Source organism: Lissotriton vulgaris, unplaced genomic scaffold (genome assembly GCF_964263255.1).
Source record: "Lissotriton vulgaris unplaced genomic scaffold, aLisVul1.2 SCAFFOLD_692, whole genome shotgun sequence".
Lineage (NCBI taxonomy): Eukaryota > Metazoa > Chordata > Amphibia > Caudata > Salamandridae > Lissotriton > Lissotriton vulgaris.
In genome coordinates, this window is record NW_028252646.1 from 913116 (window position 1) to 928339 (window position 15224).

The window sequence follows — 15224 nt, forward strand, 5'->3', positions numbered from 1 at the left end:
CTCAACACAGCAGTCATGCATACCCTGCCCTTGTGTGTTACAGGATCTACTGCAGGGACAACAAGGATTGTTGGCATGTAAGGACAGGATAATCAAGATGAGGAGGATAATGGAACCTAGGAAGGTGAACCAGATTTTTGTGGGCAAAAGTAACTGCACAGACATCACGAGACTGTCACGTATCAAGGACAGCAATACTGGGTCCTCACCTGGACTGGTGGGTTACAAGGGTCTATTTTTTGTCTGCGGACCATGGGCATACTTTTACCTGCCTCCAGGTTGGTACGGCCGTTGCTACCTTGCATCAATAATACCACGTATGGTCCACTTCTCAGACATAGCACAGATTAGAAGACCAGGTGTGAGGCCTACAAGGATGAGAAGGTCAGCTGGATGGGCTGATCATTTTATGACAGCTGTTGGAGTAATGGTCCCAGGTGCCGGAGTAGTGTACACCTCCCAGAGGATACATGAGTTAGATAGAATGATTGAGGATCTGGCTGACTCTACTACAGCAGGGCTGGGAAACATAACAGCAGAGCTGTCTGCTATGCGGGCGGTAGTGATCCAGAATAGGGTTGCTTTAGACATCATCCTAGCCAAGGAAGGTGGGCTTTGTCGTGTCATCCATCAGAAGTGCTGTTCTTATATACCTGACAACAGCCGGAACATAGATAGGGCAATCCATAACATAAAGGACATTAGGGATGAGGCAGAGGGCATACACACTGGTGAGTTTTGGGACAAACTGATGCAATGGCTGTCAGGTTGGGGCTCATGGATCCTAAAGGCTGTTATCATAATAGCAGCTGTGTTGTTGACACTCTGCATTATTATACAGGTCTACCCAGTCTGCTGTGCATCCCTTGTCTCCTACTGCTCTTGCTCAATACGCCGTGGCCATAAGCCGGAGCGACAGGAGCAACAGGCAGTGGCTGAAGTGCCTGCCATGGGCATGAATTTGTTGGCACGCAGGGTATATTGATTTGGTATCAGATTTGGGAGATGTTGAAGCCATCTTTTTCTTTGATACCAACTGTAGTGGCTTCAGGCCCTATTAACTTAGCCTACATCTAAAAACCTCCATCTTGGGAGGTTTTGCCCTTTCACCGTCTGAGAAATGCTGTCCTTGCATTTCTCTACGCCCAGACGAGGTGCGTGACACACTGCTTGCACAATACATTTTATTAGCCAATAACAGATTTCGCAATATTACTCATCGCCTTGCTTATGTCGCAGTCTGTATGGAAATATACCAGCAGCTCGCATTTTGATTGACTGACCCCAATACTGCCCATTCTGATCACATGGTTAGCTACAGTATGTGGGCATCAAATGTATCAAACCTTACAAGGAGATGTCTTGTTACAGATCTTTGTCCATTGGCTGAGGGAATCATGGTTGACTGTAACTACGTATAATACTTAAATGTAAATGTAAATTGATACTTGTATAGCGCACTACTCACCCGCAAGGGTCTCAAGGCGCTTGTACGAATACCGCTGTGGAACCCATCCTGGCTTTCCCTGTGAGGCGTCCACTCCTGGGCACCCCCAAGGTGGAGGCCAGGCATCCTTAGCATTGTGGGGGCCGTTGTGGAGATTAAGCAAGCTATTGCCCAGAGTTGCAGAGTGGGACTCCATGATTGGAATAGGCACCGAGGCGAGAATTATCAGGTCCGTGGAATTTTGAGCCCAAGACCCGCTGAGGCCGGGAATTGAACCCTGGTCCCGGGCTAGACCGCTGCATCAGGGTCTGCCGCTCCAATCATTGAGCCACACTTCTCCCTACGTGTCATATGGGTGGTCTTGTGGTTTGAGTCTATAAAGTGTACCATCAAAATGAGAACAGGGCGTCCCCACGAGAAGACAGTCAAAGACTGTGTGTCACACCTAGTTCCTAGAATCTAGGGTGAGTGTTCCATTTATCTAGATGCGACTTTATAAAGCATGCCAATAATCTGGCGGGAAAGGTAAAGTTACAATGATTCGTGCTTACTTGCTATCCGTGTATGATCAAAAAAGAGCAATGTATATTTACTGTTCTGGTTACTAGTATCCCTACAGATGCCGACTGTTATTGAAAGGGGATTGTTGTCTCACCGTATAATCAACATTAAAAATGACCGTGTTCTAGTAATACACACAATGAGCTAAAAAGGCCTAGTTTTCAACAAACATGTACATAAGTCAATGTTTTCAGTAAATGTTAAAAAAAAGGAAAAATTTACCACACCATGAGTTACTCTGTTACACATTTATTATACATACACATTTAAAATTCCATCATTATAAAGCATACAATTAATCAAGGAAACATTAGTTTAAGAACACATATCGACCATGTCTTTACTATTCATACACTTTGTACAAAACTAGTGGTGTTTTGTACAAAGTGTATGAATAGTAAAGACATGGTCGATATGTGTTCTTAAACTAATGTTTTTTAGAATTACCAGCATGAGATTTTTTATGCCTAACTGTGTGTACACATCACCAGCAATATGGAATAGAAAAGCCTGGGGGATGTAATAAGGTCTGTTTGGACTAGAGATGCCTAGAAATGAAGTTTCAGTTAAATTAGCTCATGATTACTCATAACTATGTATACTTAATGGTCTGCACCAATGCAACGTAGAGTAACTCTGTTTTTTTAAAATTTCTTTTTAAACTCATGTAGAATCTGTCCTGAAGAAGGTAGAAATACAAGAAACCGAAACGCCGCGTCGACCTGTGATTCTTTGTTTTTAAATTGTTTTATGCAAATGTATGAACTTTGTTTCCTTGATTAATTGTATGCTTTATAATTTTGGAATTTTAAATGTGTATGTATAATAAATGTGTAACAGAGTAACTCATGGTGTGGTAAATTTTTCCTTTTTTTAACATTTACTGAAAACATTGACTTATGTACATGTTTGTTGAAAACTAGGCCTTTTTAGCTCATTGTGTGTATTACTAGAAAACGGTCATTTTTAATGTTGATTATACGGTGAGACAACAATCCCCTTTCAATAACAGTCGGCATCTGTAGGGATACTAGTAACCAGAACAGTAAATATACATTGCTCTTTTTTGATCATACACGGATAGCAAGTAAGCACGAATCATTGTAACTTTACCTTTCCCGCCAGATTATTGGCATGCTTTATAAAGTCGCATCTAGATAAATGGAACACTCACCCTAGATTCTAGGAACTAGGTGTGACACAAAGTCTTTGACTGTCTTCTCGTGGGGACGCCCTGTTCTCATTTTGAAGATCCATTATCCCCCCAGTCCCCTATTAGTCTGTGTGGGGTCCTCCTTTTCTTTTTAACGTAATATAAAGTGTACCAAACATATTAAATCTTTGGACATTCAGGCTTCTACGCTGACTGTCTACGTGTTGCACGTTAATTGTTATTTGTTGTGCTAATAAATCTACCACTCACTGAGTTGACAAAGAGCTGTGGTTGTGTTATCTTTCTATCAATTGTTATTCCTTATATTACAGATTTCACTTCTACAACCCAAATCTACCTCAATTCAATCTACCCCATTTGACTCCAATCTACCCCATTGCACTCTACCCCAATTTATCCCGCTTCCATCTACCCCACCCGACCTCGTGCCACTAACTTTTAGCCATGCCGAACAGCAGTCACACTAGGGTACATAATGGCTAAAACTCGTTGCCAAAGCCAATAGCTTTAAGATTGGAGACACCTATTTGTTTTGCCAATGCTTGTTTTCAGTGGGGGTTTTTTCCTTCATCATATACACACGCAACAGTTCCCTGCAGCCAACACCAAGCAGGCACAGGTGTTCAACGGTGCCTGGGCACAGCAGGGGATTCCCTGCATGGCCTGGCTTATGTTTCTTTATTTTTTATTTTTAAGGGTTCCCGGACACTTTCTTGGGGTTCTCGGACCCTTGCAAACTTGTGTATCCTTATTGGACATCAATAGGGTTTCAGAACGAGGAGCAGGTCTCCGAACATCACAAATATCCACCAGGGTACAAGGCCAATTACTGTGCCTGCTCAGACACCTGCCTAAGGTTTGCGGACCACAAGGGTCATGATGTGGAATCCAACCTCTGTCTCAAAATCAGCAATTTCTTTCTACATTTTAACATTAGGCAGCCCCTGTGCCAGGGAGAGACAGGATGGCACCACAGCTCTTTATGGCTTCTTTAGTATTTTTACAGGATGCGGGGAACAAGTCTCTTCATCAAGTAATGGTTCAAGATGTAGCCAGCCAATCAGGGAGCTTCAGGTCCGCAGACCCAACTTTGGGTTTACGTATCCGAAATGGACGACAGGAGAAAAAACTCCCTCATCCAATCGGATCCGATATATTTTTACATTTGGGTCCACGAGTCCAGATGCACGGACCATTCATGGGCTAAAGGTCCAGCTAGCTCTATCTTAAAGGACTAGTGGCTTAATTTGAGGACCACAAAAAACACTGCATGAAACTAGCCAGGCCAATCCCAAATAGTTTTGTGCAGATTCATTGAACTGTACCAAAGTTATTATATGTATATATATAATTATATTACATGGGATTCTGTAATCCCTGTATAAATGGCAGTCTCCAATTTCTTTATAATCAGGAATTTGTGACGCACCAAGTCAGTGATTATGAAGAAAAGACGTCAGAACTCAGCTTTTATATGTTATTACAGATGAGTTCTGTGGGCACAATGCCTGCTGCCAGCGCCAGCAGCTGATGTGAAAAGAAGGTCAAGTCACGAAGCATAACTGAAGCAGCTGTTTAAAGCAACAAACAGAACTTTGCTTTTATTACTTCTGCTTTATGTTACTAGCTTACTATGAGAAGCAGAGGGAATATGTTTATTAGTTTCCTTAGATAAAGGAAGGGTGGAATATTTCTGCATGTTTCTACACGTTTCGAGCTACTGCAGCTTTTTTTTTCAATGGGCTTTTATTGAACAGTTTCTAACATCTTTTTGGAAGAAATATCTAACAGATTTGATGTTTACTTTTGCACAAGAGGTTTTAAGTTCATTCTTCAAGTTTGCAAACATGTCAGCTGCTGCATATGTAAGAGCTACGCACTAAGATTTGTGGGAACGGTGATGGTGTGACCATGTATTATACGGGATAAAGTACCACCTGGTGCATATAATAAGATTATTGGAAGTCACCTCAGAGTTACAAAACCTTTGTGTATCTGTCTATCATGAGGTGGTGTGCACTCCTGGAGAACCGTGCAGTGACAACAACATCCCTGGTCAGCCCTGCTGTTGGGGCCGAATACAGACTAGGATTTTTATATAAGGAACTGGAGACGACTGCGTCTTACCCAATGTAACAGTGCAACTAGAAACACAGTTCACTCTCTAGACTACGCATGTCTGCTAATCTCAATGAACACCACATCACTTGCATCCGACTATTACGTGTGATTCTGGCCAGTAATTCCTCCCATGAATAACACTATTTCCAGTTCCTCAGCCTGGAATGGGGACGATCATGGAACGACAAGAGCTACTGGCCTATTTGTCTCATGCAGAGTCCCATAACCAGGCCTGTTTCTGCACAGGAAGGATGCAGTCCTGTGTGGAAATAGAGGAGGAGATTGCAGGGAAACATCTGCACCCTGTGTACTCGTACTCTGGGGGTCAGTATCGCTCAGTGGGTTCCATCCAAACCATAATCCTCCCCTCAGAGACTTTCTAAAATCTGATATTACGCATTTTGAAGAGGTTACATCTGTTAGTATGCACTCTGAGAGTCCATTTATAGTGAAACACATACCTGGGGTAGCTTCGAACAGCAATAATGGTGCATTAGGGAATTCCTGCTTCAAGCATAGGTGTTGCTGTAGGCACTGGGTTTGTTGTAACCCCAACTCATCAAAGGACAATAGCCCAGACTCTATGTGGTCGTCTGATGACATCCCATCAGGTGACACGGGTTGTAGGCTGCGGTTCTCCTGGGGATCTTGGAAATGAAAACACATCAGTTCTTCCTCCAAGGGATCATCTGGTCCGTTCCCATCTGGTAGCGCGGGTTGTATACGGTAGTTTTGCTGTGGTTTGTGTCCTTCAGGAAATAGTGGGTGTGGGTAGAGGTTCTGTTTCTGGTCCCTGCTATTAGTAGACAATGGGGATGGTTCTTGCTTCAGGGGCTCATCTGGCTCCCACTCTTCTGGGAACGCCGTCTGTACGCTCTGGTCTTGCTTTGGTGTCTGCCCATCAACAAATTCTGAGTGAAGACACAGGTTTGCCTCCAGTGATCTGCCTGGAGGATCTGTCTGAGGGCACCGGGATAGAGGACAATCCTGCTGTACTCCATTTCTATCTGGAAACCCAGGTTGCAAGCACTGGTCCTGCTGGGGGTGATGTCGATCAGAAAACATTGGCTGCAGACAAAGGTTTGGCTCCTCTGGACGCCCTTGAACATCAGTTGGCGTGGAGAGCGTACACTCCTGCTTTGGTGCATGCCCATCAGAAGACACTGTCTGAAGACACAAGCTCGGTTCCTCTGACCTGTCCAGTTGAGGTGTTGCAGAAGACCCGCTAACAGCACAATCTCTAATACTCGCCGGACAGACCACCTCCAAAGACACTCCACCATTATCTAGGGAACCTTGATCCTTTTCTATCCAGATTTTCTTAATCAGCCCAGCGACTCTAGAAGGTACGTCCTCCACAGTATTCATCAAGTTATCCAGTTTGGCTTCCAACTCCTCCAGCATGGATAAAAGGATAATGTGGGGCAGGTTCTCCGAAAGCGGTTCCAGGTCCTGGTCCCTCTGAGCATCATTTTGGGATCTTGAAGTTGAGACGTCATGGAGAGGTAAAGATGGGACTGTGGCTCTTACGGATTCATGTGAACACTGCGCTGTCACTTTCTTTTCTGGAGCCCGTCTTCTGCCCATTCTGGTAAATTGATGTTCAAGTCTCAAGTGTCTGCAGAGGAGAGGAAAAGAGAAAAGACAACACGTTATCACAGGACAGTTAGGTCAAAATACTCCTGATCAGAGAAAACTGCAAATTTCTAAAACCTGAAAAAAATTGAATCATTAAAATTTCACAATACCCGCAACATAGTTCATATACTATGAAAGGCACGGATTTGAAATGTGTTTCCAACATTTCGTCTGTTCCTTGGTCTGCTCAAATTGTACACTGTGCAACCACAAAAAGAGAATACTGTAACAGCCTTGCAGCAATGAAAGGTTTATAATACCCTGGCAGACAAGACTGCGCTATCATCCTCACTTGCACTGTACACCTCTCTTTTGCAGTATTCAGGTCTGTGACTGAAGCACGCGCCAACATACCAAACCTCTACAGGATCTACAAAACGCTTATTATGTCATTGCACATATAGAGAGCATGTTCAACCGGGGGTTTCTTGGAACTGAATCAGAAATACATAAAAGAGGAGAAAACAAACCATAACGGGGAAGAATCTAGTCTGAATAGGCTTGTGGGCTGTCAGATTTCTGGATGAAAGGAACTTGTACCAAAGCTGCGTCCACCTGATCTGATCTTCTATAATTTTGCAATAGCAAATAAATTCAAGCGAGGAGATCTCTGCTTTTGTACGGGTGAATACATTGCCACCTGGTTTGCAATAAAGTGAGGGACTAGACCTCTCAACCCTGGATTTGTTATTTCAATATAGGTATGGCGCGTGCCCACCTCTGAAGATGATGTAGTGCACAAGCTGCGTCGCTGTGAAATACTTGTAGTCTATGAATGGTGATATTGGGTATTCTCCACTCCTGCCCTGATGAATGTGTAGCCCCGGCTGGGGCTTTACACCGAAACGCGCGTTGGCGTTTGTTCCTTTTGAGAACCATCTGAAGCACCTGGGATATTACTCCAACTGTCCATAATTCATCACTTATTTTTGATATCTTTGCGGAGTGTTGTATGATTTATGAATTGAGTGGTATGTATGTTGGTATGTATGTGTTGTGTGGTGTGTGGGCCATTACTAGGAGTTGATTCAGTCCTTGATGAACTTTTATCCATTATAGTTTTGATTTTTCTATTATGAACTTCTGTGTACTATGTTACATATATAAATGAGAAAAAAATAAGGAAAAAATGAATTATTTAATAAAATGTTTTTTCGCATTTTTTGTGAATATTTGTGTCTGAGATGTTCCTATGTGGTTCCGAGTGTAATATTAAGGGCTCGATGTAGGTAAATCAGATTTACCGATTCATAAATACCGAATTGTACCGATTCAGTATTCATGAGTCGGTAAATCTGATGTAGGTAATTATTCGGTAACAAATACCGAATCGGTAGGATTCGGTATTTACCGATTTGGTAATTACCGAATCGGTATTTGCCATTGATTCCTATGGGCCTTGAAGCCCATAGGAATCAATGGCAAATACCGATTTGGTAATTACTGAAACTGTAAAAATACCGAATTTGCAAGGGGGACAGGGTGTCACTTTGACACCCTGTGGCACCCCTGATTCTGGCTTGTGTGCCATGTGACACACAGACATGCCCTTAGGGCATGTCAGTGTGCCACATGGCACAGGTGTACATGCACAGATGTGCATGTACACAGGAATTAGTTATTTACCATGCAATAGTATTACGTGGTAAATAACGAATTCTTAGGGGCCTATGGCACTGTTTACTGTGCCACCTACATATTGATTTACAGAATCAGTAAATTTACCGATTCAGTATTTTACCGATTCTGTAAATTTACCGAATCGGTAAATTTACTGATTCTGTAAATCATAGGCCCCCTACATTACAAAACCCAAATACCGGTCGGTAACGGCCAAAATCGGCCGTTACCGACCGGTATTTGGTCTCACACATCTGGCCTTAAGTTTGTTGGACCTCTCTGAGGCCTAGTTGTAAAATATATTGGGCAGGTCACTTTTCTTCTCCTGATATTGGGTATTCTTACATATACTCGGTTGGCATGATGAGATCTAGATAGGACTGCAGGCACCGCTATTGCTTTTCTTGTCTATAGTGGGAGGAGTGGGGTTAGTTTCTAAAGTAGTTTCAGCACAAATCTGCATTTAGATCCTACTGCTCCAGCAGCTGGATCTTGCTAAGATTGCTATCGATTATCACTCAGAGGCATTTTTGTTGGAGAGTAAAGTTGGCTCCAAACGTTGGTCTTATTCTTTCAAATTACATTCTCAGTTTGGTCAATATTCAGTTTAGTTGATTGAACCTCATCAAGTAATCATCAAATTGCATCATATTTTGATACTGGAGTTGTGAGGCTGACATTCCATTGATAAGAATTATCTGAGAGCTGGTGTAGTTATAAAGCCTAGAACCGCTTGAAGACAGTTCTCTGATCAATAGTTTTTGCAGGTAAAGGGAGCAGAGATATTGGCCTATAATTCTTGGTTATATCCGGGACTTCTCCCTGGTTTTTCAGTATCGTAAGCTCTACAGCATTTTGAAACGCGCTTGGAATGATCGCTTGAGCTGCTGAATTGATGAAAACGCTCCGCAGGGTACTGCTCAAGACCTCGCTTTTCGACGGAGACGCAGCACCCTCAGCGCCCAGATATCCTTGGGGTATGCTTTATAAATGCTGATTGATTGATTGATTGTTGAGGTCAGAGATTCCATGACTGCTGGAGGGCAAGGGTCAGTTGGTGACCCGAATTTGACCTTGATCATGAATTCATGAAGCCTGTTTATTTCTTCAAACAAGGATAAGGAGAGTAGAGTTCTTTTCAGACTCAACTTCAGACTTATTACTGCTGTATTTGTTTATAGTATCTTTAAAGAATGTTTTTGTTAAGTATTTAGATTGTCACAGAATGCCTCGATAGGAGTCAGGGAAGTTCTCATTTCATTTAGGGGCGACTAATCATTCAGGATATCTAAAATCAATTTTCATTTGCTTGTAAGACTTTTTTTTGCCTATTAAGAGGACTTTGCATAGAACGGGTTTGCCTTTATATTCCTCAAGCTCAATTTAAAATGTGATTTTGCTCTCTTCATCATCCCTGTCCCGCCAGTGTCGACGCAATGCAGATTTCGCCTCCTTTAGCTCTGGCTTGTACCAGGGCACTGGTCTGGTGCGGTTTATAACACGCTGTTGGATTTGAGGGGTGTGGGTCACTAGCATGTCTAAGCCACAGAGTGGATTATTTTTCTTTGGAGAGAATGTCTTCAATTGATGGGAAGAGGGGGGAGGGGTTTGAAAGTGTTGATAACACTGGCTCTGTATTAATGTATCACCATCTGATTGGACCATATGCAAGGAAGGATGATTATATTCAGTCAATTCGAATTATACACCCAGATCAGATCTAAGGTATTTCATTTTATGTGATCTGAGCATGTAATGTGTTGGTGTAAATTCAACATCATTAAATCAGCAAATTCATTATCTTTAGGGACCGAGTTGTCGTCATCAACTCGAAACTTGAGAAAGGAAAGCAGATCTATCACTTCAGTTTGAGTAATTTGTAAAAGAGATGTGTGAATCCACTGGTGAATAATTGCTGCTTTCTCACCTCCTTTCTCTGAGCGTGTCGTCTTTTGGTCATCTTCGGGTACGGCTTCTGGAGATCTGGAGAAGATCCCTCTGACAACCAGGTTTCAGTTAAGAACAGGATATCCGTCTTAGGAGATTCTAATAATTTGAGTATTTCCACCTTATCTTTGCCTAGGGAGGGTGGGTTTAGTAAAGCGCTTTTAACGACTCCTCAATCTGAGGATGTAGAATAGTCTTATTGTTTGTCGGTCCAAACTGAGGTCTGTTGAGTACCAGATTACTCTATATGTGTGGCTGGCATACACGCCATTTGCCTCTAAAAACGAGACAAACATGGGGGAGATACTAAAATCTGTGTACCTGAAAGACTTTAGATCTTATGCAGAATATGAGAAATATTGAGTATACTTCCTGACTTCTGGTCCCAGCAGTGGCGGCCAGGTGGGCCTGGGAGCAGACAGGCTTGTCTTTGGCAAAATGCTTGCAACACACACGCCAAATGTTTGCAACAAACACGCACACACAAAAAATTGCTCTTTAAAAAGTCCATTCAATTGTGTACTCACAGATGTGACACAAACTCCAACTCTCACTTGTACAGTCTCACACCTTATAAATGGATTGTGATCCCGCTCCTCGGGACACCCGACCCCGAGTCAACCCCTCACCTCTGTTGCCACCTCGCCCCGCATCATGCCCGAGTAGACGCAAAGGGTCCCCAACAACAGCGTCCATGACGACCGAAATCCCGCCCCTCTCTCCCATGCAGGATCCAATCCAGTGGAACGAGGAACCGGAAGGACTATCCTACGACCCCGGAAGTCCCGCCTCCCTACAGCCGGCCGGAGACAGAAAAGACGGAAGGAGAGAGACTGACGCCGTCGAAGGATCGTGGCAGGAGCTTTCGGCTAGAGCGGTGACGGACGGAGAAGACGGGAACGGCGACAGCGAGGAGTGGACCGAAGAGTGGTGGAGTCCCACGGAGGTGGCTGAAGAGCGGCCGTAACTCGGACGAGAGTTACGGCGGAGCGCGTGTTCTCCGACCACCCAGAGACGGCTACACGCAAGACCCGGACGCCCATCTAACCCTGGGAAGACTTGGAAGAACAGAGAAGAAGACACACACCCGGACCGGCATTGGACCCGACCTCTTCCTTTGTCACCGCAACCCACTGTGCATAAACTTAATAAAACACTATCGCTCACTATATCCGGCCTCCTCGCCTGATTTTCCAGTCCGCTGTTCACCCACGATCACATCTGGTGTCAGAAGTGGGATTACCTGGAGGTATGGAGGCCGTGATGAAGAGGATGGCGGAGTCCCAGGAACAGCTGGGCAAACTAATGGAGCAGTTCCTAAAGACAGCGGAGGATGACCGTGGACAACTCCATGATGTCTTAAAGGGGCAGGGAACAACCCATGAACAAGCCATGGGGAAATTGACCGATGTCTTAGGTCAACCGAGACCGATGTCCTCCCTCCCATCGGTGGTTCTTCAGAAGTATGTGCCGGGGGAGGACCCTGACTTCTTTTTTACTAACTTTGAAAGGTTAGCACAGGCGGCCACCTGGCCTGCCGATCGATGGGCTCATTATCTCGGACCTCTGCTAACAGGGGATCTACAGGCCGCCTACCAACAAGCGAACATTCAGGGCAACACCCCATATGCAGACGTGAAGAAATGCATCCTTGAACGGCTGGGTATTGACGAGGAAACGTACCGAGTACGACTACGACAGGTAAAGGAAGGTCCCCAAGAGACCCCTCGAGCCCTCTCCTTCCGTATAAAAGACTTAACCAATCGCTGGCTAAAACCAGATACCTCCACTAAAGAGAACATTCTAGAAAAGATATACCTGGAACAATTTCTATCATCCCTGCATCCAAACACCCAAAGATGGGTGCGCCAGCATGCCAACCTGACCTTGGACACGGCAATCGAAATTGCAAGCGCCTGTAGCCGGGCCCAGGAAGTTCAAAGGGGAAGAGAGGATCACTCCCACAGATCACACCCTCCTACCGGTCCCCGACCTCCTCGTCCCGCTGTTCCCAGAAGGCCTGACCCACCACTTGTGTTCCCCGCTCCAATGATACCACGTCCCGTCAATCCTGGACCACAATGCTACAGCTGTGGCGGATTCGGTCACATTGCCAGAGTATGTCCGCACAAAGAAGAACCGATGGAAGTTGGTCTGGCACGTAACTACGTGTGTTCCGTACCAGGGACCACCCCCCCTCCGTTTCGATGTCCAGTGAGTTTTGATGGACAAACCCTAATGGCCCTAACAGACACCGGGTGTCGACAGAGCGTCATAAGACCTCAGGCTTTATCACACCCTATTAAACCTTCGTCCAACACGGTAGCCATTCAGTGTGTTCACGGGGATACCAAGACATATCCAACCACCCAAGTAAAGGTTCGACATGACAAGGATCCTGGTACCGCTCTCACTGTGGGGTTGATCCCCACCCTACCGGAACAGGCGATTCTGGGAAGCGATTATCCAGGACTACCCGAACTGTTACGAGACACCACTGAGTCCCTGACCCACTGGTGGGAAGAAGCACCCTTTCCGAATGGAATGTCCTCCCCCGTACAGGCACGTAAACCAATCAAGTCCAAAGCACAGAAAAGAAAGGAAAGAAGAGAATATACAGGCGCTTATCCAGTGATCCCGGATGACCATCCTTGGCACACGGACCGAGAATTTAGGGCAGCACAACAGGAAAACCCTCTATTACAGGAAGCCTGGGGAAGGGCTGTGGAACAAGAGGATCCCCTTATCGTAGGTCCCTACTTTTTCAAGAAAAACGGGCTATTATATCGCAAGGGTGGGAACCAACAGAATCCCCAACTCCTGGTCCCCGGTCCCTTTCAGGAGAAGGTACTCTTCCTGGCCCATAGTCACCTTCTGGGAGGTCACTTCGGAGAGGAAAAGACTAGCCAAACGATCTTGGATAAATTCTACTGGCCTGGGATTTTCCAACACATCAAAAGGTTTTGTAAAGAATGTCCAGTATGCCAGAGACATAGCAGATACAGACCCCCTAGGGCACCGCTACAACCCCTTCCCGTGATTGATGTCCCCTTTAGTAGAGTAGGGATGGACATTATTGGACCCCTATTACCCTCCCGCAGCGGATGTCGCTACGCCCTGGTCATTGTGGACTATGCAACCCGATTCCCTGAAGCTCTTCCCTTGCGGCAGCCCACCACACAGAACATTGCAAAGGCCCTCATTTCAGTCTTTACGCGGGTGGGGTTTCCCAGAGAAATCTTAACCGATCAGGGTACCCCTTTTGTCTCTGCCCTGATGAAGCAGGTCTGCTCCCACCTAGGTTTCAAACAAATCCGTACTTCCGCATACCACCCCCAGACCGACGGACTCGTCGAGAAGTACAATGCCACACTGAAACAGACCCTTAAGAAACTGCTGGGGTTGGAAGCCAAACGGTGGGAGGATATGCTACCCCTGGCCCTGTTTGCCATCCGTTGCGCTACTCAGAGTAGCACCGGATACTCGCCCTACGAGTTGTTATATGGGCGACCCCCTCGTACCCTGCTGGATATGGCCCAAGAAGCATGGGAAGCAGAACCAGATCGTACTCGACCTCTTCCCGAGTACATGGAGAATCTAAAAACACACTTAGCAGTCATTAGAGACATAGTACGCCAGAACCTCGAGAATGCCCAGAACAAGCAAAAGGGTCAGTACGATAAAGGCACCAAACCCAGGACCTTTGTAGCAGGCGATCTTGTGCTATTGATGCTACCCTCCTCTGATCAAAAACTCCTGGGACAGTGGCAGGGCCCTTATCCCATCCTGCGTCAGGTGACCCCGGTCACCTACGAGATAGAGATTGATCATACCCGTGGGGTGACACAAATATATCATGTCAATCTTCTAAAAAAATGGGAAGGCCCTCGTCCAGTTTTATCGGGAGCACATCACCCAGGTCCCCTTTCCTTCAACCCCTGTATTGACCACGATATCACGTCACAACAGAGACAGGAACTAGAGACAGTCCTTTTTCCGTTACGACATGTGTTTTCCTCTTCCCAGGGACACACAACCATCACCGAACACTCTATACAAACAGTACCCGGGAAGGTAGTCAGACAAAGGCCATATAGAATCCCTGAAGCTCGCAGAGAGGTGATACGAAATGAGACCGAACAGATGTTAAAGATGAGAATCATCGAACCCTCCACAAGCGAGTGGAACTCCCCGATAGTACTGGTACCCAAGCCGGACGGATCTGTCCATTTCTGTATAGATTTCAGGGAGGTCAACAAAATATCCACTTTCGATACCTATCCATTGCCCCGCGTCGACGAAATGGTCGAACGTATAGGAAAGGCACAATATATCTCCACGCTAGACCTCTGTAAGGGGTATTGGCAGATCCCCCTCAGAGAAGAGGACAAAAAAAAGACAGCCTTCTCCACCCCTGATGGCCTATATCAATTTCTGGTCCTACCTTTCGGTCTTCATGGCGCCCCAGCCACGTTCCAACGGGCCATGAATACAATCTTACGGCCTCATTCACTATATGCAGGCGCGTATCTTGATGATATTGTCATTTACAGTGACCACTGGACCCAACATCTAGAGCACCTTCAACAGGTCATCACCTCCCTGGGGAAGTATGGTTTCACCATAAATCCTGCGAAAACCACTCTAGCCGCCCAGACTGTTAAATATCTCGGTTACCTCCTGGGTGAAGGGTTAATAAGACCTCAAGAGAGTAAA

The 15224-nt window shown here is 45.3% G+C and overlaps 1 protein-coding gene across 1 annotated transcript in view; it reads right to left on the reverse strand.

Annotated features, from left to right (window-relative positions):
* The window catches only part of LOC147662091 (uncharacterized), a 112679-nt gene that overhangs the window by 80991 nt on the left and 16464 nt on the right, over positions 1–15224 (reverse strand). Inside the window, exon 2 of the mRNA XM_086951121.1 lies at positions 5765–6921. Coding sequence (XP_086807247.1) covers positions 5765–6890 — 1126 coding nt within the window. The 5' untranslated portion in view covers positions 6891–6921. The remainder of the gene's footprint in view (positions 1–5764; positions 6922–15224) is intronic.